This window comes from Rattus norvegicus, chromosome 1 (assembly GCF_021556685.1).
Source record: "Rattus norvegicus strain SHRSP/BbbUtx chromosome 1, alternate assembly SHRSP_T2T, whole genome shotgun sequence".
NCBI lineage: Eukaryota > Metazoa > Chordata > Mammalia > Rodentia > Muridae > Rattus > Rattus norvegicus.
The window spans coordinates 94822715-94849774 of record NC_141534.1 but is presented as its reverse complement, the minus strand read 5'-3'; the positions used below and the strand labels follow the sequence as shown (position 1 = coordinate 94849774).

The window sequence follows — 27060 nt, the reverse complement described above, 5'->3', positions numbered from 1 at the left end:
GTGCTTGCTTTGGGAAGCGTGAGGACCAGGGTTAGGGTTAGGAAAATTGGGAACAGTCCTATCACCACCCACTTGTCATAGTTATAGGCTCTGGGGAGAATCACACAGGGTGCGAACACCCCAAGGAGGGTGCAGAAAGCAATGTCCAAAAAGAGGGAACATGTGCGCGCACGCACACGAGAGAAAAGCAGCCTTGGAGTTGGAGCAAGCCCAATGACACCTTCAATCCCAGCCCTTGGTGGGCAGATGGATGTGGATATTTGACTTTGAGGCCAGCTTGTTCTGGAGTTCCAGGACAGCCAGAGCAGCAGAAACCTGTCTCAAAAGAGAATGAATTAACGCTGGGCACGGTTGCACACACTTGTAGTCCCTGTGCAAGAGAGGTGGGGACAGGCAGATCCCTGCAGCTCACTACCCAAATCCAGTAAGAGAGCTCATTCTACCTGCCCTTCTGCCTCCCTCGTGGTCTTAAGAATCTTGGGGCTAGTAGAGATGGTTCCAAGGTCTTGCTCCCAAGTTTAACAGGTACTGGCTGGCTGCTCTCCTAGAGAACTTGGGTTCAGCATCTAAATGGTGACTCCTACCAATCTGTAAATCCAATTCCAGGGATGCAACACCCTCTTCTGGCCTCTGCCGAGAACTGGGTATATAGTGCACATATAAACCTACAAAAACTCGTAACATAAACCTTAATAAAGAGTAAGTTGGGCAGCACTTGAACATCCAAGGAGGCCCTGTCGTCCACATGCATTTACACACATCCATATACTTAACTACATGCCTGGGGTTGGGGATTTAGCTCAGTGGTAGAGCGCTTGCCTAGGAAGCGCAAGGCCCTGGGTTCGGTCCCCAGCTCCGAAAAAATACAAAATAAATAAATAAATGTTAAGTCGCTGAATGTGGTAGTCCACACCTCTTTAATCGTAGCACTGGTGAAGCAGAAGCAGGCACAGCTCTTGGGTTTAAGGCCAGCCTGGTCTATACAGTGAGTTCCAGGATAGCTGGGGGGAGAGAAACCAGGTCAGAGCTCAAATGCTGTGGGAAGGCAGCCATCACTCCAGTCCCCACAGCCACTTATTAAAGGTATCTCTTGCATTGTCTAACCAAACACTACAAAGAGAGACAACAATACAGAAATATAAAGTCCCAGGATGTTTATTACAAAGGTAAACCCTGATCCTTGAGACTGGCTTATCGGTAGGATTTCTGGTACCGGGCACGGGCACCGGGACCGCCAAACTTCTTGGATTCGCAGCGACGGGGGTCAGCTACAAGCAGGGTCCGATCGTACTGGATGAGGATATCTTTGATCTCCTTCTTAGAGGCTTCATCCACATCTAGAGAGAAATAAGACAAGATTTAAGTGCCCAAGCCTTGATTCCCACGCATAGCCCAACCACCATGATCATGATGGACCAGCTCTTACTCACATTTTTGGTAATAAGCCACCAGAGCTTTTGAGATAGACTGCCGGATAGCTGCAAGACACAATGACCAAAAAGTTTTGTGAAGACCCAGCCTTGCTTCAGGAGCTGTCTCACGCTCACACCCAGATCCTCAGACTCACCATAAATTTGGGCCACATGACCACCACCCTTCACACGGACCCGGATATCCACACCAGCAAATCTCTCCTTGCCCAGAAGCAGAACAGGCTCCAGTAACTAGAGAAATGGAAACCAACAGGTTAAGGAGTTAAGTCATAGCCTGGCTTAACCACCCTCTGTGGGAATTCCTTATCTCCCCTTGTGTGGTTCCCACCATCACCAGAATCAAGGAGGCAACCTATCCTAGGATCCCTGTACCCTTCTGATTTCCATGTATGTGTCCATGGAGACCAGAAGAGAACCCCAGACACCTCGGGAGCTGTGATTATGGAGTGACAGGAAATTATGAAGTGCCCCAAAAAGGAAGTCAGTCCACTGTTCTCACAGCAGCCAACTCCATCCTCCCCTGAGCCTTCATTAGCACACATCCTAGTCCAGATTACTTTGGATCAAATTATGTCCAGCGTCTAGGACCAATCTATCCAGAGGCTCCATTGAGTGCCAGGCCTGGAACCATCAGGACCATTAGGGCAATTCACAACACAGGGTATTCACACAAATCAAATAAACTGATACCAAAAAACAAAATACCTATTTTGTTATACAAAATATCTTTGGTATATGGAATACAAAATAAATCTGGTAATTTTCACTCTGCAAAGGTTCTTACCCTTTGAAAGTAATAGAATTTAAGCCAGTCTTTCAGATTTGTTCTCACATAACCCACTAGAACAAAAAAAGTCCCCATTTTACAGAGTGGACCCAAGGGAGAGCAAGTCTAGTGACTGCCTGAATGACACCAGTAAGGGTCTTGTACAGAATCGAAAAACTTCACAGACAGCCCAACTATGTCCTTTTTTAAAAAAAAAAATAGATTTATTATAAGTACACTGTAGTTGTCTTCAGACACACCAGAAGAGGGCACCAGATCTCATTACAGATGGTTGTGAGAAACCATGTGGGTGCTGGGAATTGAACTCAGGACCTCTGGAAGAGCAGTCAGTGCTCTTAACCACTGAGCCATCTCTCCAGCCCCCAACTATGTCCTTTTGCCTGACTTGGATTAGAGCTAAGCAGGAGGCTCCTAGTGGCATTATTTTTTTTTTCAGAGCTGGGGACCAAACCCAGGGCCTTGCGCTTGCTAGGCAAGGGCTCTACCACTGAGCTAAATCCCCAACCCTCCTAGTGGCATTATTAAACTCTGGAAATTATCCTCCTAACGGGCGACTTCCAGACTTTTTTTTTTTTTTTTGGTTCTTTTTTTTCCGGAGCTGGGGACCAAACCCAGGGCCTTGCGCTTCCTAGGTAAGCGCTCTACCACTGAGCTAAATCCCCAACCCCGTGATATTCCTTCTTACATGTACCAAAAACTCATACAACAATGAGTTCTGGGTTGCAAAAGAGGATTTGTTCTTGCACCTATTGTTAAGTCTTTGTCCACTGGTTCAACAAAAACCCATACAAGTGCTATCAATGTTAAATTTCAGAGGGCTCCTACTGTTTGTACCTTTTATTACTTTGCAGTGTTTCACACTGTAGCTCCATGGTGACCCAAACTGCACGTTAGACTTGTAACTAGTAGTATGCTATTATCCAAGGAGCTAGGTTATCATACACATGAGTCTGTAAACTTGTACTTCTAGAACAGAAATCGTCAATCAGGTCAGATACACTGTGCTATTCCCTTGGCCATCGGCTCCTCGAATCTGGCGAGCTTCGAGACACTGAAGATTACAGAATCTTCAATAGTCCACATTTCCATTTATGTTACCTGCTCGGACTTCACCATTCCCAAGTCCAGGTCTAGATCTACCGCTAGGCAAGCCATTCTCCCTTCCCCACCTCTGCTTCTAATAGTCCCGGGGCCTTTCCTTCCGTCTCTCCGCCACCCAGACGCCCGTCCCCGACCCCAACACCTTGTACTGCAGCGTGCGCGGCTCGATCATCTCCAGGGGACGTCCATTCACCTTGATGAGCCCATTTCCTCGTTTGCAGTGGGCCACAGCTGTGGCTGTTTTCTGCGAAAGGCGAGGGAGATGGCGGGGCCGAGTGAGTTCGGGATCCTAATTCTCAGGTGGGGCCCCGTTCCTGAGGTGTCCCAGCCCGGGCCTTCCCACTCCACCCCACCGGTCTTTTTTCATCCCGTCTCTGGCACACCTTGCGTCCGAAGACTTGAACGGACTGCAGCGGACCCTTGGACGGCATAGCTACAAGTATGAACACGAGCTCCTCACCGCGCCGCGCCGCCACCGGAAAAGGAAAGCTTGGGGCCACCCCGACCGATTTTCCAGGGTCTGCGCAGGCGCACAGAGCGTTGAGTCACGACAGAAGCGAGCTTTACGGCTAACGTTGAAGTCAGGACGTATGAAATGCGGCGGGAACGCCCTCAAGCAAGGGAGGGGGTGGCCTTCGATGGGGAGGGGAAGAGCTGTGTGGGACTGGGCGGGGACTCGGTCGGTAACTCGGAAAATGGAGGGCTGGGCTTCCTTTTCCATTATCTTTCCGCCGCTTTGGTCTTGACTTTTGGCCAATTCTTATAGACATTTCTGCTCTTCGATACTCTCCCAAAGCCCTCCTCCGGACCAATTCTCACACTCCCCCAACTCGCCGTCTTCCTTTCACTATTTCCCAGGGTCCCCATCCCATCTCAGTCTTCCTGCCTCCACTTCGCTAAATCACGCTGGATTTTCAGAATCCTGCCTCCCAGAACCCTCTTCCCCTAGCCCTTCAGATCTTCCACCGCGAATCTGCCTTTCACCAGAATTGCCTTCCTATCCGAGACTCTTCTTCCCAGTAAACCTAACCCCCTTAAAAGCCCTTTCCAAAGCTCTCCTAAACTTCTCTTTCTTCCTGGATTGCATCTTATATACGTTTTTTTTTTCCCTCAGAGTCTCGGGCCTTCACCACTGGAAGGCCTTCACCTCTTTGTGGCTCTTCCCAGCAAACGAACCTGGGAAACTGCTCTTCCCAGCTTAGCCCTGCCCTAGAAAACCTACCCTCAGGACCTGTCTGCAGGGCAGTTATCTTAGAAGATCTTTATCCAGAATCCTCCTAATAGTCTTGTTTTTAGATTTAATACTTTTGTGAGGGCAGGTTCCCGAGGAAGGCCTCCAGGCTCCCCGGAAATGTAGTTACAGGGTGTCTGAGCCACCCAACTTGTGTACCTGTAACCAAACTCAGGTCCTCTCTAAGGAAAGCAGTAAGTTTTTTTGTTTTTTGTTTTTTTTGTTTTTTTTTTTTTTTTTTTTGGTTCTTTTTTCCGGAGCTGGGGACCGAACCCAGGGCCTTGCGCTTCCTAGGCTAGCGCTCTACCACTGAGCTAAATCCCCAACCCCGCAGTAAGTGCTTTTAACCAACCATCTTCCCGACCTCCAAATGATCGTCATACTCCCCTAAACCCTCGGCTCTTTGTCTTTACCCCTCTCTCACCAACCTGAGGAAACCCAGCTTTTAGTTTTTCCATAGTACCCATCCTAGAATTCTTCTAAGTCAAGGGGACTTTCTCACTGGGCAACAGTTTTCAGTTCTCAGGATTGCCTCAGTTTCTCTAGCAGCACAGGGATGTAGAGACATTCGGAGGGCATAGCTGTCAACAAAAAGACTAGGTATGGTCATGTACACCTGAAATACTAACACTTGGAAGGTGGAGGCGGAAGGATCAGGAGGAATACGAAGCCATCCTCTCCTCATTATGAAATGTCTGGCCAGCCTGGGCTACGTGTGATCCTGCTTCAGAAAGAAAAAGAAACTCGCTAGTGAAATGCCAAGCCTGAGGGCCCGAGTTTGATTCCTGAGACCCACAGAGTAGAAGGAGAAAACCAACTCCTGCAAGGTGTCTTCCAAACTCCATATATGCACTGTGGTATGTATACACGCACACAGACACACACACTGCACTGTAGTAAAATGGAAAACGCACACAGTGGATCTCTGGATTAGGGGTCAATGCGGCTTACAGAAAGCGTTCCAGGCCAGCCAAAAAAACAAAGCACAGCACTGTCCACACTTGCATGACTATGCCTTTGGCAGTGGTAACTCCTTCCCGGAGCTGGGAAATTAGGGAAAAACCAATGGGCTCTGTATGCAAGCAGTTGTGCATGCTTGAACACGCTCACAGTAAACAGTAGGGCTGGAGCCCTGGATGGCCTACTCCTGACCCACTCCCTCAAACTTCAGTAGGTAAACGTCTTTCAGACACACAAATGATAATTACATCGATTACAGTCACACTTAAATGGTGCTTACTGTGCCAGGTGCTGATCCAATCTAAATGTATTGAGTATATTGGCTAATGTTCTCTCCAGGCTAACTCCGTGAGATGGGCAGACATGTGACATCTACACAGGATGGTGTTTGTCCTGGACATCCTAGATTCATATTTGTCAACTTCCAGCAGATGGCAGTAAAGTACTGTCCTAACCCCGGTGGTCCTTCTGTCCACCCAGCAGCCCTGTCCTGCTCCATCCACCCCACAGTTTCTTTTGGAGTCTAGGCTGGCTGGAAGTCACAATATAACTAAGGAGAAGATGGCTTTGAACCCCTGATCCTCCTGCCACCACCTCCCCAGTTCTGGGACTACAGATGCGTACGACTACATCCAGTTTTAAAAGTGTCCTTTCGTTTGTGTTTTAAGATTTATTTTATTAGCGGGGCAATGGTAGTGTGTGCCTTTAATCCCAGCACTTGGGAACTTGGGAGGCAGATCTCTTGAGTTTGACAGCAGCCTGGTCTTACAGAGTAAGTTCCAGGATAGCCAAGGCCTCACAGAGAAACCGTGTCTCAAAAAACAAACAAGAAAAGATTTATGCTCATCCTCCATCCCTCTCTCTCTCTCTCTCTCTCTCTCTCTCTCTCTCTCTCTCTCTCTCTCCCTCTGTGCGTGTGTGTGTGCGCGCGCGCGCGCGTGTGCATGTGTACAGACCCAAAGAGGCCAGAAGAAGGCATCTGATCCCCTGGATCTGTTGTGAGCTTCCCAGCAAAATATTACAACTGAACAATCTCTGAACTGCTGAGCTGTCTCTCTCCAGCACATTGTATGAGCGTTTTGAAGATTTATTTATTTACTGTATATGAATACACTGAGCTGTCTTCAGACACACCAGAAGAGGGCATCGGATCCCATTACAGATGGTTGTGAGCCACCATGTGGTCGCTGGGAATTGAACTCAGGACCTCTGGAAGAGCAGTCAGTGCTCTTAACCGCTGAGCCATCTCTCCAGCCCATATGAGTGTTTTGAAACAGGATATTTTCAAAATAGGAATTTAGGCAGCCAAATATGACCGTGAATTCCTGATATTCTTGCCTCTGTTTTTCTCCCTTCCCCCTTCCCCCCCCCCCCCCCCCCGAGCTGAGGACCGAACCCAGGGCCACTACCACTGAGCTAAATCCCCAACCCCTGCCTCTGTCTTTCAAATACTAAGATTACAAGGAAATACCCAGTTTGGGGAACTCAGCTATATACCCAGAGTTGGCTAGGAATCCTAAAGATACTTCTGCCTTAGCCTCCAACCTCATAACTGACTGTAATTTCAGTTTCAGAGAATTAGATAATTCCTTCTGACCTCTGCGGCACTGAACAAAAGTGGTATGCAGATATGTATACAGGCAGAACATCTTTTTTGACCCACGTGGAGAGGTTTTAATGAGAATGAGACAAGGGAGAGGGACAAGAGAGAAGAAGAAGAGTAAAGGAGGAGAGGAGTAGAGACTGGCCATGAGCATGTGGAGGGAAGTGGGGGGGAGAATGGGGAGAGAAGGGACAAAGGGTAAGAGGGCAAGGGCAAGAAGCAAGAGCCAGGCAGAACATCTATAGACATAAAATATTTTTTTTTTGAGATAGGTCCTCACTATGGTCTCTGGCAGGCCTGGAACTCCCTATGTAGACCAGGCTAGCCTTGAAGTCGCAGAGATCACTGAGCTATCTCTACAGTCTCTGCCCTTTATTTTTTCTTTTTTTTTTTAATTTACTTTCTTTACATATCTGAGTACACTGTAGCTGTCTTTAGACACACCAGAAGAGGATTCCATTACAGATGGTTGTGAGCCACCATGTGGTTGCTGGGATTTGAACTCAGGACCTCTGGAAGAGCAGTCAGTGCTCTTAACCGCTGAGCCACCTCTCCAGCCCCTGTCCTTTTTCTTTAATTATCTCTTTATAGTGTGCCTTCAACTGGCCCTTCCAACCACACTCAATCAATTTAGCCCTCAGCAACTCTGCAAGGGTTCTCTTTTTCCAGTGTCTATTAACTTTTGGTTAATGCTGCTCTCATCGGCACGTCCTTGTTCATCTTCTTTTTTTTTTTTTTTTTTTTCTCGGAGCTGGGGACCGAACTCAGGGCCTTGTGCTTGCTAGGCAAGTGCTCTAGCACTGAGCTAAATCCCCAGCCCATTGTTCATCTTGCTAACCACACTCTTCATGCCCAGACTTAGATCCCAAAATAATAATTTTTTTTAATTAAAAAAAAAAAATCTGGGCACTGGCTGCTCTTCTAGAGGTCCTGAATTCAATTCCCACATGGTGGCTCACAACCATCCGTAATGGGATCCGTTGCCCTCTTCTGGTGTGCAGACACACATGCAAACAGAGCACTTGTCTACATAAAACTCATAAATAAATACATCTTTCTTGAAAAACTGAGAACAAAAGCAGAACACCTCTGGAAGTCCCAGCACAGCACACTAAGCTCTGCTGCCGTCTCTACACACCAAGTAGAGATGAGGCGTGCTGGGACTTAACACAGACACTACTGGGCAGGGGACAGCAAAGGTGGAAACCGTCCTCTGGGTACCATCATGATTTGGAGTTTGCTTGTGTTTTGTGTGTATGAGCATGCGTGTGTGTGTGTGTGTGTGTGTGTGTGTGTGTGTGTGTGTGCGCACGTGCGCATGTGGCACTCATCAATGCCAGCCACTGATCTAACAAGGTGTATTTGCTTAAGGGGATGTCTTAGTTAGGGTTTTTCTGCTGGGAACAGACACCACGACCAAGCCAAGTCTTATGAAGGACATTTAATTGGAGCCAGCTTACAGGTTCAGAGATTCAGTCCATTACCATTAAGATGGGAACATGGCAGCACCCAGGCAGGCACAGTGCAGGAGGAGATGAGAGTTCTACATCTTCATCTGAAGGCCGCTAGCAGAAGACTGACTTTAAGGCAGCTCGGAGGAGGGTCTCAAAGCCCACACCCACAGTGACACACCTACTACAACAGGGCCACACCTTCTAATAGTGCCACTCCCGGGGCCAAGCACATACAAACCATCACAGGGGACAAGCAGGTTCTCAGGAGATGGCCGTTTATGCTTTATGGTGGAAGTCGTTGGGGATCTGTCTTCAAGACTCTATTGTTCCTCAAAGTCAAAGTGACTTCAGACTTAGGACAATGACTACAGACTTACAGGTGCCCTTTGGAGGTCTGAACCAGGACACCAGAAAAGCTGACAAAGAGATGTCTCAATCACTCTGTGGGCCTTTGTCCCCGAAGGGGGATAGGCTAGGTTAGGCATCCCCACATTTTATGCATACACTTCTCAACTACAGAGTCCAGCAGGGATACCTTTTTGCCTCCCTTCCCTTTCAGTCTGTGTGACCTTAAGATGAAGTCGGGTTTTCTGGATATCTTACTGTTAGTCTTGTTTTGTGCATGGCAGCCTATTCATATCTTGGGATCAGATGATTTAACCTATTTCCCATTCCAAGCAGTTGTGCTCAGAAAGACTTTAGTCTGGCTTCTGGAACCCTACTTTCTATCCAGCTAAGTCTGGGGTATAAGTGAGTTAACAGCATGATCTCAAAGCTTGGATAAAAGAGTAACGTCGGGGCTGGGGATTTAGCTCAGTGGTAGAGCGCTTACCTAGGAAGCGCAAGGCCCTGGGTTCGGTCCCCAGCTCCGAAAAAAAGAATCAAAAAAAAAAAAAAAAAAAAAGAGTAACGTCATCCCTCCCAGAGAAACTGGAGCCCACAGGTTTTAGCCACAGCTCAGCACTAGCTGCTAGAGTTTCCTTATCCATCTACAAACATCTCATCTCGCATGCTGTAGGCAGACTCACATGGGCCTATCCCCTTTCAAATCTAGGATATTTAGGATGTGATCCCACAGGTAGAAGCTATACATGCCAGAGAGACAAACTCTTTCCAGGAGTAATGAATGGATATTGGTGTGTGGCACAAGGGTAGAGGACTTTTCTAGAATCCTCTCGGGTGGCAGAGCCCCTGCTTAGAATCCCCTAGTGAGGGGCTGTGGGCATGGCTCAGTGGTGGAGCTCCTGCCTAGAATCCCCCAGTGAAGGGCTGGGGGCGTGGCTCAGTGGTGGAGCTCCTGCCTAGAATCCCCCAGTGAGGGGCTGGGGGTGTATCTCTATAATAGTATACCCATGTCTAGCATGTTACAGTCCCTGAACCTTAACCTTAGCACAAGAAAAAAAATTAAACTGAAGGCAGGTATCTTAGTTATTGTCCTATTGCTGTAAATTAATGCATGACCAAGGCAACTCTGATAAAAGAAACCAATTAATTGGGGTTTGTTTAGCTTCATGGAGTTGGCCCATAATCATCAGAGCAGAAAGCAGTAGCTGAGAGCTTCACATTCAGATCCATAGGCAACCGGGGGAGGGGGAACTGTCATGGGTCTTTGAAACCTCAATACCAACCCTCAGTGATGCACCTCCTAATCCTTCTCAAGCAGTTCCAGTAACTTTGGACCAAGCATTCAAACATGTGGGTCTGTCAGGGCCATTTTCATTTAAGCCACCACAGTATGTCTAATCAATGCACCTATTTTAATGCATGAGGTAGTCAAGGAAGAAATTCTATTGAATGCCCGGCACCTGCTCAGGCCTCCCGGCCTCTACTACCCCTGAAGGAGGCTGTTTGGAAGCTCAGTCAGGAAATCAGCATGATAGGAGCAGTCTGGTAACCTCCCTAGGGTCTTTGCATTTTTCAGGTCTTTCTCCAAAGCTATAGATGTGCTTGTAGCCATTTATAGTCATTTGTCAGTCATCCCAGCCTCTCGGCCTCAGTCGAGACACCCTGGGTAGAGATACTTATCAAAGCTTTGGGGGTCGTCATCCCCAGGCAAAGCATAAATTTCCACGAATGTGTCTATGCTGCAGGGCACAGATGCCCAGGGAGGCTGGGAACGTCCCAGGCAGCTTCGGTGTGAGTCCAGAAGCTGAGACTCAGAGATACCAGCTCCCTCTGGCTTCTTTGCTCCAAAATTCATCTGTGACTCCTGGTTGCTGCTGTATGAGCTGGTATCCATCTTTCCAGGATTTGTTCTGCTTGTGCGGTGCCCCTCTTGCTGGTCTAGCCTTGTTAGACAATGTTCTTCTCCTTGGCTTGGATGGTATCCCTTTCGCTGGCTTATCCTTGTTAAACAATGCTCTTCTCCTTGGCTTGGCCTGATTGATCAATGCTTCATTCACTGGCATGGCCTGATTGATCAATGCTCCTCCCACTGGCGTGACCTGGTTGATCAGTGCTCCACTCATTGGTGTATCCTGGTTGATCAATGCTCCTCTCGCTGGCATGACCTCATTGATCAATGCTCTGCTCACAGGAGTGGCCTGGTTAAACCATGCTTCTCTTGACAACATGCCCTGGTTGGATCCTGCCAGAGACAAACTCTACTAAATACATATGTTTTTGAGACAGGGTTTCTCTGTATAGCCCAGGCTATCCTAGAACTCAGTCTGTACACTAGGCTGGCCTCAGAGATCTGCCTGCCTCTTCCTCTCAGGTGATGGGATTAAAGGCATATGGCCTCATGCAGGGCTTTTTTAGTTTTTAATTGCTATTTTAATATGTTCCTGTGCACATGAGTGCAGTGTCCATGGAGACCAGAAGAGGGCATCAGATGCCCTGGAGCTGGTTACAGGTGGCTGTGAGCCACCATGTGCTTGCTGGGAACTGAACGCACTCCTTTGGCAAGAACAGCCAGTGGTCTTAACTGAGCCATCTCTCCGGCCCCACCAATTTTTTTTTTTTCCTGGAGCTGGGGACCGAACCCAGGGCCTTGCGCTTCCTAGGCAAGTGCTCTACCACTGAGCCAAATCCCCAACCCCTGGTCAAGCTACTTCCTAAACTCCTCATATTTATCTATTATGTCCTCTCTAGACTCCTCATCCTGCATCCGGGAAGGTAGTGCTGTGAGACTCTCAGTGGCTGGAACAGGCAAATTGCTCCAACCGAAGGTCGCAAGACACTAAGGAAAGATGGATTTGGACTACCAAGGACGATATTCTGAGCCATATGTGGGTGGCCCACAACTTTGAGCCCATCACTTGGGAGGTGGAGGCAGGAGGGTCAGGAGTTCAAGGTCATTGTCAGCTATATAAGGTTGAGGCCTGACTGGGCTAAATATGACCCTGTCTCACGTAAAATAAAACAAGCAGTAAAAAATACCTACTCTCCAGAGCTCTGTTTTACCAACACAGCCTGGGAGAATACAGGAGCCAGCCCCTTTTAGAAAAGGTCTTGGTGGCTCTACCTTTAATCCCTGCACTCAGGAGGCAGAGACAGGTGATTCTCCGAGTTTGAGAACATCCTGGTCTACAGAGTGAGTTCCAGGACAGCCAAGGATACAGAGAAACCCTGTCTCCAAAAATCAAAGAAGAGAGGGGGTGAGGGGGTGTTTCCCATTTAATCCTGTGGGCCTGGGGTAGAACGGCTTGGACTCATATGCAGATCTCACATTCATAATCCTCTAAGGGAGCCTTAGTGTATCTCAGTAAAGTGAGTGACCATGGAAACAAAGCCACCCAATGTCTAGCATCCATTCCTAAACAATACCACTGACAATCAACAGGAACTGTTAGGTAAGAGTAGGTTTAAGGGGCTGGAGAGATGCCTCAGCAGTTAAGAGCACTGACTGCTCTTCCAGAGGTCCTGAGTTCAAATCCCAGCAACCACATGGTGACTCACAACCATCTGTAATGGGATCTGATGCCCTCTTCTGGTGTGTCTGAAGACAGCTACAGAGTACCTATATATAATAAATTAATCAATTTCAAATCTTTAAAAAAAGAATCAAGTACATCAATGCTCTGTTGAAAGCCAGGCCTTTAATCCAGCCCTTTGGGAGGAGGTGACAGGAAATCCCGAGATAAGACTGGTCTTAGCTATGTGAGTTATTCTTCCATAAAAAGGGAGCTGGAACTGGAGAGGCGGCCTGGTGGTTAAGGAGAGCACTTGCTTCTGCAGAGGCCTCAGCGTCCACTCCCAGTGCTACCCACCTGCAACTCTGGCTCCACAGGCTTAGTGGCTGCACATTTATTCCTACTCTGGACCCTTTTATTCTTAGATACCCCAATGTGGGCGGAGCATGTGAAAGTGCCAGGAGCCATAGCGTTTGAGAGGCTGAGGCAGGCACACAAGGAGGAGAATACGAACAGAAACCAAGGGAAAAGGTTTTCAACATCCTAGTCTCAGGGAAATGCGAACACAGACCAGAACTGAAGGATGGAGAGATGGCTTCACAGTGGTTAAGGGTACCTACTGCCCTTGTAGAGAACCAGAATTCAGTTCCCAGTCCTGACGCTGGGTGACTCATGCTGCCTGCCTTTCTCCAGCATCCATGGGCACCTACACACACCGCAGACACACACACACATACACACACTCACACACACATACACACACACACACCACAGACACACACACACCACAGACACACACTCACACATGCACACACACACCACACACATACCACAGACACACACACCACAGACACACACACACCACACACACACACACGCACACTCACACACACACACTCACACACACCACAGACACACACATCACAGACACACACACTCACACACAGAGAAAACACACACACATACACACACATACACACACATACACACACACACACTTGCGCGCACACACGCACACACCACACACATACCACAGACACACATTCACACACACCTACACAGACCACACACACACACACACACATACACACACACCACGGACACACACACCACAGATACACACACCACAGACACACACACACACACACACACACACACACACCTACACACACCACAGGCACACACACAGGCACCCATGCAGACACGCTCATCAACATAATTTACAGTTTAAAAATTAAAAAAATGGGTCTGGACAGCGGCAAACACTGCCAACTGCGCTCCCTGCTGCTCTTGCAGAAGACCCCAATTTGGCTTCCAGAACCAACAAGATGACTCAGAACCATCCGTACGTCCCAGTGTAAAGGGTCTGCTGCCCTCTGCTGCCCGCCCTGGGCACTGCACATCCCTAGTGCCCAGACTGGGATGCAGGCAAACTCTTAGATACAGAAATGTGGCTGATAATCGTGGTTGTCAACTTGACCATGGCTGGAATTAACTAAAACCCTAGCAGCCGGGTATACCTGTGAGAGATTTTTTTTTTTTTTGCTAAATTATTATGGATGTAAAAATCCATCCTAATTGGGTTGGGGATTTAGCTCAGTGGTAGAGTGCTTGCCTAGGAAGCGCAAGGCCCTGGGTTCGATCCCCAGCTCCGAAAAAAAGAGCAAAAAAAAAAAAAAAATCCATCCTAAATCCAAATCTTTTGAGGTTAGAAAACCCACCCTGGCCAGGTAGTAGGGGTACAAACCTGTAATTCCCTCAGTCTGGAGAAAGGGGCAAACAGAGTTTTTGAGTTCTATATGATGACTCACTGTAGTCCTAGCTGACCTGGAACTCAGAGATCTGCCCGTCTCTGCCTCCCAAGCACAGGAACTAACATGTTGGGAACAAGCAAAAGAAACTATTCTTAGTACTGCCACTGTTTTCAGGTTCCGTTTTATCACAGGGAGAAACTAAACTCAAGGATCCAGGTCCTAGGAGACCTGGAGACTTCCCAATAGCTGAACAGCTTCTGTTGTAAGGAAACAGTGGTCTGAGACAACTTGTAGGGGGCCGGAGAGATGGCTCAGCAATTAAGAGCACTGACTGGGGGCTGGGGATTTAGCTCAGTGGTAGAGCGCTTACCTAGGAAGCGCAAGGCCCTGGGTTCAGTCCCCAGCTCCGGAAAAAAAAAAAGAAAAGAAAGTAGTTAAAAAAAAAAAAAAAGACAGGGGGCTGGAGAGATCCTGAGTTCAATTCCCAGCAACCACATGGTGGCTCACAACCATCTGTAAAGAGATCCGATGCCCTCTTCTGGTGTATCTGAAGACAGCTACAGTGTACTTATATATAATAAATGAATAAATCTTAAAAAAAAAAAAAGACAACTTGTAGGGAGACAGTTGTCTGACTCGGAACATCTCAAGAACAACTTCTGCATCTTGCTTGTCAAGGTCAAAGAGGTTTATGTCCCCATGCCTTGGAACCTTCCCTAGCTCAATCCCACCCTGCTTCTCCTTGATTAACGGTCTTATCCTTTAAATTAAGTGTCCCTTCGGGGCTAGAGTTCCACAGCCCTGATCAATCAGTAGCAGCTTGATTATAATAAATTCTTGTAGTCTGCATTGACCTGGTGTTTGACTTAAGTTGGATTTAAGCAGAACCACAACGAAAGGTGTGTGTGACCACACCCAGCTAAGAATCTGAAAGAAAGAAAGAAGGGAGGGAGGGAATGAATGAATGCTGGCGAGGGTTGTGGGAAACCGTTACTCAGACACCATCAGGGAACATGTAAATTAGTGTAGCCACTATGGAAACCAATAGGGAAGCTCCTCAGAACATGGAAACTGGAATTCCCGCATGATCCTGCTGCACCATTCCTCAGCATACACCCAAAAGGGTCTAAATCAGAATACCAGAGAGTCACCCGAACACCCATGTACTGTGGTCATTTTCACAGCCGCCAAGGTGAAATCAGCCTAGATGTCTATCAGTGAATCACGGGGTGAAGAAAAGGAGGTCTAAGTCACTGGGGAGTTATTCAGTGACAAGAGGGAACTGTCATGTGCAAATACTGGAGACCATTCTGTTCAGGTGGATAAGCCAGATTCCCAAGGATACCGCTAAACTAAAAATTACAATAAACAAGCAGGGGGTGCTGGCACAGGCCTTTGATCCCAGCACTCAGAAGCAGAGGCAGGCAGATCCCTGGGAGTTTGGGCCAGACTGGAACAGAACAAGTTCCAGGATACTCAGGGCTACATAGAGACCCTGTCTCCCTGATTCCACCTACCCCCCCCCAAAAAAAAAGAGAAAAGAAAAAGAAAGAAGAGAGAAAGAGAAAGGAGCCAGGCGGTGGAGGCACGAGTCTTAGTCCCAGCACTGGGGAGGCAGAGGCATGTGGCCTGGTCAACATGGTGAGTTCCAGGACAGCCAGAGCTACCCAGAGAAAGCCTGACAGATGGGAAGGACAGGAAGGGGAGAGAAAAGGAAGAAAAAAAGTCCATACAAAAGAGGTGACAGGTGTCTTGGAGGCCATAGTGAGGGAGTAAATATTATCCAACAGGTCTACAAATATGAAACTTGCTATTTTGTACAATTAATATATACAAATTAATATAATCGTTTTTTAAATTGGAGTACAGGAGACAGAGAGGTAAATGTGTTTGTTGGCTTGTTTGCTTGTTTGTTTGTTTGGGGAGGATCGGGTTTTTTATAGCCCTGACTATCCTGAAACTAGGTCTGTAGGCCAAGCTGGTCTTTTTTTTTTTCTTTTTCCCGTGCTGAGGACCGAACCCCGGGCCTTGTGCTTGCCACTCTACCACCGAGCTAAATCCCCAACCCCTAGGCTGGTCTTGAACCAGAGGTCATGTCTCTCTGCCTCGGGAGGACTGGGATTAAAGGCATGTGCCACCACTGCCTGGTTGAATGCATTTTTTGAAAATATTGTATTTAAAAATATTTTTGGGACTGTAGAGATGGTTCTGCGGTTCAGAGCCCTTGCTGCTCTTACAGAGAACCCCAGCTCTGTCCCCAGCACCCACACCAGCTGGTTCCAACTACCTTTAACTCATAGATCACATTCTGTTGTTGCAAAAAAAAAAAAAAAAATCCAGTTTGATTCCCAGAACCCACGACCTCTGTCTCAGGGATCTCTAACCCTCTCCTGGTGCCCAGGAACACTCAAAACCACCCACTCACAGACAAAAACATCTAATTAATTAAAATATTGAACAGATTGCCGGGGCATGGCTCAGCGGTAGAATCCTTGCTTAGTCCAGGATAGCCTCAGAAAGCAGAAAAAATAGGAACACACAGGACTAGAACTTATGAAGGATGGGAAAAAAGGAGTATGTAGCCCTGGTGGGATCCTGTGTGGAACTCCAAGAGAGGTTGAATACCTCCCATCTTGGAGCAGCCACAGTCATCCACCCCACCCTCGTCCCCACGCAGATTCGGTCTACCTGACATCGAATCCCACTGAGATTTCTCCATCACTCTGAACACTTCGAAAGCCCCCAAGACTGTGCCCTCTGTGGTGCAGGGCTTAGAAATTTTTTTTTTTTTTTTGGTTCTTTTTTTCGGAGCTGGGGACCGAACCCAGGGCCTTGTGCTCCCTAGGTAAGCGCTCTACCACTGAGCTAAATCCCCAGCCCCTAGAAATTTAAATAAAACCACACCTATATCATCAGTCCTCGCCCAAACCCTCCCTAATCCAAGAGGAATTGGAATCTCTTGTGCAAACTCTACAGAACCTATTTTTGACTTAAGTTTCACGGAGGACCCTGGGAGGCGGGAAGCAGGTGTGTACGCTCGATTCGTCCTCCACTCAGGATAGTCACAAAAGCCGATGAACCTTTCAGCCCTGGATGGTGGCCGGTGATAGCTGATAACTGTACTGAGGACGCTGAGGCGGGTTAGTTAAATTCAAGGCAAGCCTGGGCTACAGAGGAAGCCCAGGCTCTATGCTGTGGTGCTGTCTCGAGATAATTTTCTTAAATTAAGAGCCAGGCCTGGCGGTACACACCTGTAATCCCAACATCCGGGGGGCACAAGAAAAATAGTTCTCTACTCATCCCAACAGGGTTGTATGGAGATTCACACACACACACACACACACACACACACACACACACACACACACACACACACACCCGTGCGCCGACCACAAAAATGGTTACTTCATTATTTAAATATGGAAAATATCCAAAAAACTTTACTGGGGACAGGGTCTCATTATGTAACCCTTTTTCCTGCAAGGCCCAGTTAGTCTGTTTCTTTGTTCCTTTGTTTTTCCTTGCTACCTTGTTGCTTAGCAATGTATCTTTTTGTTTTGTTTTGTTTGTTTTGTTTTTGTTTTTAGACTACAAAAAAATAGACTACAAAAAATTTATGCCTACATCACTCTGTAGACTGGGCTGGCCTGGAGCTCAGAGGTCAGCCTGCCTCTGCTTCCTGAGTGCTGGGATTGAAGGTGTGTGCCACTTCCATCCAGAGCTTAGAGACCTATCTCCGAAAACTCTATAAAGTAGGCAGTGGTGGTACATGCCTTTAATCCCAATCTTCCAGAGGCAGGAGCAGGGGTATCTCTGTGACCTCGAGAACAGACTGGTCTACAGAACTAGTTTAGGACAGCTAGGGCTACATAGATATACCTTGTCTACAAAACCGGAAACTAACCAAAAAAAAAAAAAAAAACAGAAACAAACAAAAAACAAGCCCCCCACCCCCAACAATGACAAACCAACCAAAACAAAACAAAACAAAAAAAAAAGGAACCAGAGTTTAAAATGTCTGTTTTTGGAGCAGAGACTGAAGGAAGGACCATCCTGGAACTGTCGGGGGATCCATCCTGTCTGCAGACACCTAACTGGACAGGACACTGTTGCTGTGGTCAAGAGGCTGACAGAAACCCAGTGTGCCTGCTCCTTGGGACGTTCAGCTGCACAATCAGATGTTCTTCCTGTGTAGCCAAAGAGATGCTCTCTCTGTGCAGCCCAAGGTGACTTTGAACTACTCTATTTTGTTGTTTTTGACTTTTTTGAGCCAGAGTATTATGTAGCTCTGGCTGTCTTGGAATTCTCTAAGTAGAACAGGCTGGCTTTGAACTTACAAAGATCCACCTGCTTCTCCCCTTCTGAATGCTAGAATTTATTATTGTTGTCACTATCTTTCTTTCTTTCTTTCTTTCTTTCTTTCTTTCTTTCTTTCTTTCTTTCTTTCTTTCTTTATTGTTTGAGACAGAATTTCTCTGTGTATCCCTGCTGTCCTGGAACTCACTCTGTAGACCAGCTGGCTGCCAACTCAGAGATCAGCCTGCTGAGTGCTGGGAGTAAAGGCATGTCTGGCTACTATGGCTGGCTATATGTATTTATTGAATTTATATATATATATATATATATATATATATATATATATATATATATATATATATATAATGTTTCTGCATGTAAGTGCAATTCCTGCAGTGGTCAGAAGAGGGCATCGTATTTCCTGGAGCTGGTGTGAATGGCATGATGTGAATTTTACTGGTCCTCTCTGTAAGGGCAGTATGTGCTCTTAAACACAGAATCCTTCCTCTAGCCTCTGACCTTGTCCTTTCTATCCTCCTGCCTCAGACCTCTGAATGCTGGGCTTGAAGGTGGATACCATCCAGCCACATTCTTTTTTTGTTTTGTTTTTGTGATCATTTTCAAAATGGATCACAACATAAGCTTTTGATCCATTCTGACAGTGTACAAGCTACACATACTTGCTCAGCTGGGAAGAACGCATGTTAGTATCATGTCTAAGGTGAACAAAAATCCATATAAGACAAATATTCCATTTCCATAGAAACATGGGTAAGCCCGACCACATCTTCTAGCCTTCCATACTGTTGCATCTGTATCAACCCCAGTCTTCTTTTTTTTTTTCCCCTAGAGCTGAGGACCGAACCCAGGGCCTAGCAAGCGCTCTACCACTGAGCTAAATCCCCAACTCCCCAAACCCCCCAATCCCCCAATCTTCCCAACCCAGTCTTAAAAAGACATTCCTGGGCTGGAGAGATGGCTCAGTGGTTAAGAGCACTGGCTGCTCTTCCAGAGGTCCTGAGTTCAAATCCCAGCAACCACATGGTGGCTCGCAACCATCTGTAATGGGATCTGATGCCCTCTTCTGGTGTGTCTGAAGACAGCGACAATGTACTCATATAAATAAAATAAATAAATCCTTTAAAAAAAAAAGACATTCCAAAACTAGCAGTAATTAAGTTAAATGCCCCTCCCCCAAATCATTTAATTCAACCTAAAGATACTGCACTGGTGGGTTTTGTGTGTCAGCTTGACACAAACTGGAGTTATCTCAGAGAAAGGAGCCTCCCTTGAGGAAATGCCTCCATGAGACCCAGCCGTAAGGCATTTTCTCAATTAGTGATCAAGGGGAGAGGACCCAGCCCATTGTGGGTGATGCCATCCCTGAGCTGGTAGTTTGGGGTTCTATAAGAGAGCAAGCTGAGCAAGCCAGGGGAAGCAAGCCAGTAAGTAACATCCCTCCATGGCCTCTGCATCAGCTCCTGCTTCCTGCCCTGCTTGAGTTCCAGTCCTGACTTCCTTTGGTGATGAACAGCAATGTAGAAGAGTAAGCTGAATAAACCCTTTCCTCCCCAACTTGCTTCTTGATCATGATGTTTGTTCAGAAATAGAAGCCCTGACTGAGACACTTACAAGTAAGAGCTAGAAGAATGGCACCTACACACTGATCCTAACAGAAGCACAGGCTGCAGGGTGACTGTCTATCCCGTTCTCCTGGACATGAGACATGGGTAGAGGGTCGACATCCTGTTCCTCCACTCCCAATAGGAAGCCATGGCTCTGGAGATGGTTCACAGGTCGCCACAATGGCTGTGACATTACATAGTAGACAGTAGGCCTCTGGAATCTATTGAAATTAGAAGCAGTGGCAACAGTATATGCACCCTTGTATTCACCCACGTGCATTTTGGTCAGGTTACAGCAGTCCATGATCAAGTGAAGGCCATCACATGTCCATCCCCAGATGCTGGATGAGCAGGACTTCTCGTCGGGCTCAGGTCTCTTCTGCAGTACGGCCTGAGCACCACGAATGCAGTTAAATGATCCATGAGCTCCATCACTCATGTTGGGGCCAGAATTTGCTCCACAAACCAAATGAACACTGATCTCGGTCAGACAGGGATAGTTTATTGAGCACTCACCGTAGGGCCGATCAATCTGGTCACAGACCAGACTTGGGAGCTGATTGGAACCCCTAAACCAGAATCCTACGGAGCTTTTAGGCCTGAAATCCATAAACATCTGGGCCAAGTTATTCCACCGACCAGGATTTAGGGATAGGGGATTTCTTTAGGAACATGTCTTTGTTCTACATTTACCCTGTTCCCATTGGTTGGGGTATCCGTGTCTTGCCAGCCAGGATGCCAGCTTCCCACATATATGTGTCTCTTTCTGTCAGGTAGGATGACAGTTCCCAGTGAGGGCGTGGGAACTTTATTGGACTTCTACTCAAAATGGAGGTTTGGCTTCAAATGGCTTCTTATATTGGTATAGGTGTCTCTCTATGTTTAAGCCCATCCCAGGGGCAGCTTATAGAGGAAAAAAGACACATAAAAGTTTATATATAGGTGCAGGAAGTGCAGCCTGACAGTTGGTTTGGGTCCAAGCTTATTGTACCTGACTGTACAAAGTAGTTTTTTTTTTTTTTCTTTTTTTCGGAGCTGGGGACCGAACCCAGGGCCTTGCACTTGCTAGGCAAGCACTCTACCACTGAGCTAAATCCCCAACCCCTACAAAGTAGTTCTAATGGACTTCTATTGTGACTGGTTTCCAAGAACAGGGAAGCACAGACCGTAAGAGAATATGCAATCACCTTGGGCAGGAGAAAGTTTCCTTGTAACGGTAATAACAACCTACATAAATGGCTGACTAGACAAGCAACAGTTACCCAGGCCTTAACAATTCACATAATCCATGGAAGTGGGCTCATCTGACTCCTCTTCAGCACGCGAGCTGCTCTGCTCTTTGCAAGCCTGGAAACTGATGCAACACAGTATCCGCCCAGGCAGCCATGTTTCTCCCTGGAGAGCGGGTGGAAGTACTGGTCCAGAGGTGGTTACACTGTTGAGCTCTTCAGATTTAATTTTCATGTCCTGAGATCCAGGACAGCCACCAGCAATGTCAAGCAGATACATGCTGAAACCAACTCCTGATCCTGTGTCAAAGACACAGCGGATGGCTGGCTGGCTGACACCCTCTGTATGAGCATCTCAGGACCGGAACATTCGCTGCCCACACGGAAGCTGACACCAATGGCGTCAGCTTTGAGCTCTTTTGAGCTGGGTGTGGTGGCACAGGCGTTTAGTCTTAGCACTCAGGAGGCAGAGGCGGGCAAATTTGTGAGTTCGGAGAGAACACGTTCTAGGAAAAAAAAAAATTAGGTCGCTTGCCCTTTCCAAGAGAAGCCTGCTGGTTTGGAGTGTGGCGTTAAACTTAACACTGAGGTGACAAAGAGCTGTGGAATCTTCTGTGGTAATCAGAAAGAACAACTTTGCCTTTGGGTGTGCTCTGGCGGCTTTCATGAGCTTCACTGTCAAAAGCCATCGTCTGGATTCCATTACTGCAGCATACTTCGTTTGGGATACTTGTAAACACCAGGATTTACCTCTCTGGAGGCACCCCAAGACCCTGTACCAACTGTATTTTTCAGTGTTGCTTGCACAGTCGAGTCCTGCCCCAGTGGTAGCTAGGGTGTTCACTATGGCTCTGCTATCATTATATATGATTTCATAAAAGGGAGTGACATGAAGAAGAACTTTTGGGGTTGGGGATTTAGCTCAGAGGTAGAGCGCTTGCCTAGCAAGCGCAAGGCCCTGGGTTCGGTCCCCAGCTCCGGAAAAAAAAAAAAAAAGAAAGAAAGAAAAAAACCTTAGTTACTTGGCTCTTTTCTCTCTGGTTCAAGGGCCCCTCACTTGACAGTCAAGAGGCTTGGAGTTCACTCACTCTTTGTGAACAAGAAACAAAAGAAAAGAAAAAAGGAAAGAGAAAGAACAGATACATATACTGGATGATGCTGAAGAAGGCTACACCTCCTGGGTTTTTTTGTTTGTTTGTTTGTTTTTTGTTTTTTGTTTGTTTTTTTCGGAGCTGGGGACCGAACCCAGGGCCTTGCGCTTGCTAGGCAAGCGCTCTACCGCTGAGCTAAATCTCCAACCCCCACCTCCTGTTTTATTGTAGTTCTTAGTTCTTATACTTTCTCTTATACTTGATTGCATGGCTTTCAAAGAATCCTTATAGTCCATACGTTCCTAGTAAGTTTAAGGCAATAGTTCATATCATAAATCAATGACTTAAAGAACTACAGCAGAATTGTTTACATCTTTCTATTAAGACTACTACCTGACTAAACATTTATTATGTTATTAGCTCCATAAGCTTATTAGAAGTTTAAAGCAATATTGTCAAGAGACAAATCATCTGCCTTGTGTCTCAGTATTTTGAAGTCTTCTATTGACAGACTAGTCTGAAGTGAAGATTTCTGGTTTCTTTGGAGACTCAGTCATGTCATGTGATGTTTTCCTGGAATCTGTCTTAGGATGCTTTTGCTTAAGCAGACATGTGGGGGGATGTTTTGCTGAGAATAGACATGTGGTGTTTTCTGGAAGCAGCCTGGAAAAGGGGCATGTGATGTTTTGCTAGAACAGACGCTTGAGAAAACATGATATTTTGAAAGGATATAAATATAGCCAGCTCAACAGACAATGAACGAAGCTGTGTGGCATTGGTTCGCCTCGCCACTCTTTGCTGTGACTTTGTAGAGAGAAGCACTCTAAAGAACTTCTAGTGGTCTGGCGGTTCCTTGCTGCTTCTGCCGACTCCGACCACTTGGCAGATCCTTGAGGTTAGATTGACCTGCTATTGCTGATTGGTGAATGGTGTTTGCAAATGGATGGAGCCAGTGCTGCTCATTAATCTAATATCCTGACAACCCAGACTGGATTCGCTCCAAAGAACTCTTTTCTTTCTTCTTCTTTTTTTTTTTTTTTTTTTTTTTTTGGAGCTGAGGACCGAACCCAGGCCCTTGTGCTTGCTAGGCAAGTGCTCTACCACTGAGCTAAATCCCCAACCCCTCTTTCTTTCTTTCTTAAGATTTATTTATTTTATGTATATGAATACACCATCACTGTCTTCAGACACACCAGGAAAGGGCATCTGATCCCATTACAGCTGGTTGTGAGCCACCATGTGGTTGCTGGGAATTGAACACAGGACCTCTGGGAGAGCAGCCAGTGCTCTTAACCGCTGAGCCATGTCTCTAGCCCCCAAAGAACTCTTTCTCAGTAGGTCCACATCCTCCTTTGTCCTATTAACCTTTCCTTTCCACTACCTCTGGCGGGTGGTGGGCTAGAAAAGAGGTTAAAGTGTTTAAGGGCACTTATTAAAGAAGGTTTTCAAGAAATATAAGTCTACACTAGTTCGCCATTCATTTTCTGTCCTTGTACCTGTCACTAATTGTCAGTTTATGACCTTTAGTTAGCAGACAGTGGTCTTGTTGTTAACCTAGAAAGAATGTTTTGCTTGATCATAAATTTGGTCCAAGCCTGCTTTCTTTTCCTAGTTCAATTAGCTCATAACACATGAAGGCTTACAGAGCTCTCATTGCAGCTTTTAGTCTATAAGGGGCTTGAAATTACTTGTATCCATTTAGGGATTTTATAAAATCATTATCAGGAATTACGAAATCATCAGTTCATCTACCCAGCACTACTACATGAATGTACATCTTCATATTGATTCTGCCGGAGATCTGCCCAATAGGGGGCTAATGCCTGGGAATCCTTAGGCTATGGAAGATGGATGGGAAAGGCATATTAACAGCAAGACGCATTCCTGGGATGACATCTCTAAGGACTCTGCAATCTCGGAGCTCACCCATCTCGGCCATGCAAAATGGTGGGCCATCTCCAGAAAACTCACTTGCTTGCCTACATGGCTTCTGGCACTACCCTTAAGTCATAGCCCCAGTTTTCATAGCCGTGTCATTTTATTCTAAAAATAAATGTGTTACATGGATATGACAGGTTGGACAACAGCAACAGCAGATTTTAAAGAATAACAAAAGAGGGGTTGGGGATTTGGCTTAGTGGTAGAGCGCTTGCCTAGGATGCGCAAGGTCCTGGGTTCGATCCCCAACCCCGAAAGAGAAAAAAAAAAAAAGAAAAAAGAAAAAAAGAATAACAAAAGAACGGTGGGTTGGGGATTTAGCTCAGCGGTAGAGTGCTTGCCTAGCGAGCACAAGGCCCTGGGTTCGGTCCCCAGCTCCGAAAAAAAAGAAAACAAAACAAAACAAAAGAGCTCTCCGCTAGATCTCCGCCATCATGGACACGAGTCGCGTGCAGCCCATCAAGCTGGCTAGGGTAACTAAAGTGCTGGGCAGGACCGGATCGCAGGGACAGTGCACGCAGGTGCGAGTGGAATTTATGGATGACACCAGCCGCTCTATCATCTGAAACGTCAAAGGCCCTGTTCGAGAGGGTGATGTGCTCACCCTGTTGGAGTCAGAAAGAGAAGCTCGGAGGTTGCGCTGACCTTGCTGCTGGGTTCTGGATATCCACTCCTTAGCCCATGGAATGACCTGCAACTGTTAAATAAAGCATTTGTATTAAAAAACAAAACAGGGGCTGGGGATTTAGCTCAGTGGTAGAGCGCTTACCTAGGAAGCGCAAGGCCCTGGGTTCGGTCCCCAGCTCCGAAAAAAAAAAGAACAAAACAAAACAAAACAAAACAAAACAAAAGAACGTAGATGCCAGGTGTATAAGTAATGACACCTTGTGACATTGGGCTTCATCAGTCCTTGCAGCTACCTGCCCTCAGTCAGCAGCTTGGGGGCCACCACTAGCAGTTGACTCAAAGAAGGCTGAAGTCTTCTTGGGGCCAGCCAGCTCGCTCCAGCAGTGCCCATGCACTGTGGGAACATTTCAGCTGCTCCAAGCAGACAGTAGTCAGAGTTTCTGGATAACCTGCCTTGTGAGGAGCTGGCAGTAATTTAATTCCTTCTCTAGGTTTTCTGTAGACATCTGAACAGCTTTACTAAGGAAGAGTTTGACTGCCATATTCTCTATGAAGGCTTTACTGCCAAGGACATTCTGGACCAGACATTAATGAGCTTTCTTCCTCTGAAGATAAGGATGCCTTTTATACCATGGACATTCTAAAGAAGCATTTACAGGACTGGAGAGATGGCTCAGTGGTTAAGAGCACTGACTGCTCTTCCAGAGGTCCTGAGTTCGAATCCCAGCAACCACATGGTGGCTCACAACATCTGTAATGGGGTCTGATGCCCTCTTCGGATGTGTCTGAAGACAGCTACAGTGTACTCATATATAAATTTTTTTTAAAAAAGAAGCATTTACAGTGGCTAAAAGTTCTTCTTCTTTTTTTTTTTTTTTCCGGAGCTGGGGACCGAACCCAGGGCCTTGCACTTCCTAGGCAAGCGCTCTACCACTGAGCTAAATCCCCAGCCCCTGTAGCCAGTGCTCTTAAAGGATGAGGCATCTCCCCAGCCCCGTGTACTTTCCTGAGCAGTAGCTCAAGCACAGCTTTCTATTTCTCTCTTCCTCCTTCTTCCTTCCCTGCCCACCTCCCTTGTATTTTCTTCCACAAACAGCCAAAAGCCTAAGTGTGGTTTCCCTTCCACTCTGGGCTTTCCCCCACTCGCTCTTTCCCACCACCATGTACCAACTTGTCAACAACCCCCATTGCTGGACACACTAAGCCCTCCTAGACCTGTTAGGAGGCAGCTGCAGGAGTTCAGCCACCTCGGGAACAAGTTCCACCATGCTGGCAGGATCAAAACTGAGTTCCTGTCCCCAGGCCCTGGAACCAACCCCAACTCCTGTCCTGCTGCTTCAGTCGTTACGTGTTTATCTGTTAGTCAGTAGAGGATGTTAAGAGGGAAGATGCTGCCATCCCGTTACCTGACGAAGGCACACACGTTATGAATGTGCTGCCTGTCTTGACAGCTTGCCCAGGAGGGGACCTGACTGCAAAAGGCTGACCTAAGGACCCTGAAACCAGGGGACCTGCATAAGGCCCAACCACCAACGTTCTCCCTTGCTTAACCCCTTGTTAAGGGGTTAATATGTTAAGGGGTTAATATATGACTGGTCAGTGCAACTGATCCCAAACTGGCCGCCTCCCTGAGCACACCAAAAATAAAGCTTTCAGGGCTGGAGAGATGGCTCAGAGGTTAAGAGCAGTCAGTGCTCTTCCAGAGGTCCTGAGTTCAATTCCCAGCAACCACCTGGTGGCTCACAACCATCTGTAATGGGATCTGATGCCCTCTTCTGGTGTGTAAAGACAGCTACAGTGTACTCATATACATAAAATAAATAAATCTAAAAAAAATTGTTCTTAAAAAAAAATAAAGTTTTCATTCTCAAGCACCTGAAGTGAAGCGAGTGTGAGATTTCTCAGCTCTCATCCAGAACCCGACAGGACCCTTAACTCAAAAAAGCATGAGTTGCTTCCTCTCTGCCATTGCCCTCCTCCTGGCAGCCATTGCCTGCGATTTACTGCTTGGAGGCCTGTGGTTTTTCTCCAAAATCTGGGCTGGAGAGATGGCTGGACATTGCAGAGTACTCAGCGC

General features: G+C 46.9%; 1 protein-coding gene, 1 long non-coding RNA gene, 1 other non-coding gene and 2 pseudogenes across 3 annotated transcripts; 2 read left to right on the top strand and 3 right to left on the bottom strand.

The window, feature by feature from the left end:
• Positions 1-885: 885 nt before the first annotated feature.
• Rps16 (ribosomal protein S16) lies at positions 886-3824 on the bottom strand. The gene is given in 5 exon segments (NM_001169146.1): positions 886-1337; positions 1431-1478; positions 1568-1664; positions 3464-3565; positions 3705-3824. Coding segments are annotated over 5 exon segments (441 nt in total). The 5' UTR covers positions 3753-3824; the 3' UTR covers positions 886-1191.
• Positions 2891-3016, bottom strand: LOC120100461 (small nucleolar RNA SNORA40). The gene has a single exon (XR_015656024.1). It is a non-coding gene; the product is annotated as a small nucleolar RNA SNORA40 (small nucleolar RNA).
• Positions 3825-4585: 761 nt separating the features above from the next.
• LOC148007301 (uncharacterized) lies at positions 4586-11949 on the top strand. The gene is made up of 3 exons (XR_015650337.1): positions 4586-5152; positions 5256-5409; positions 11663-11949. It is a non-coding gene; the product is annotated as an uncharacterized LOC148007301 (long non-coding RNA).
• A 9418-nt stretch (positions 11950-21367) lies between these two features.
• Positions 21368-22714, bottom strand: LOC148007300 (ornithine decarboxylase pseudogene; annotated as a pseudogene).
• Positions 22715-24766: 2052 nt separating this feature from the next.
• Positions 24767-25068, top strand: LOC108349843 (40S ribosomal protein S28 pseudogene; annotated as a pseudogene).
• The last annotated feature ends 1992 nt before the right edge of the window (positions 25069-27060 follow it).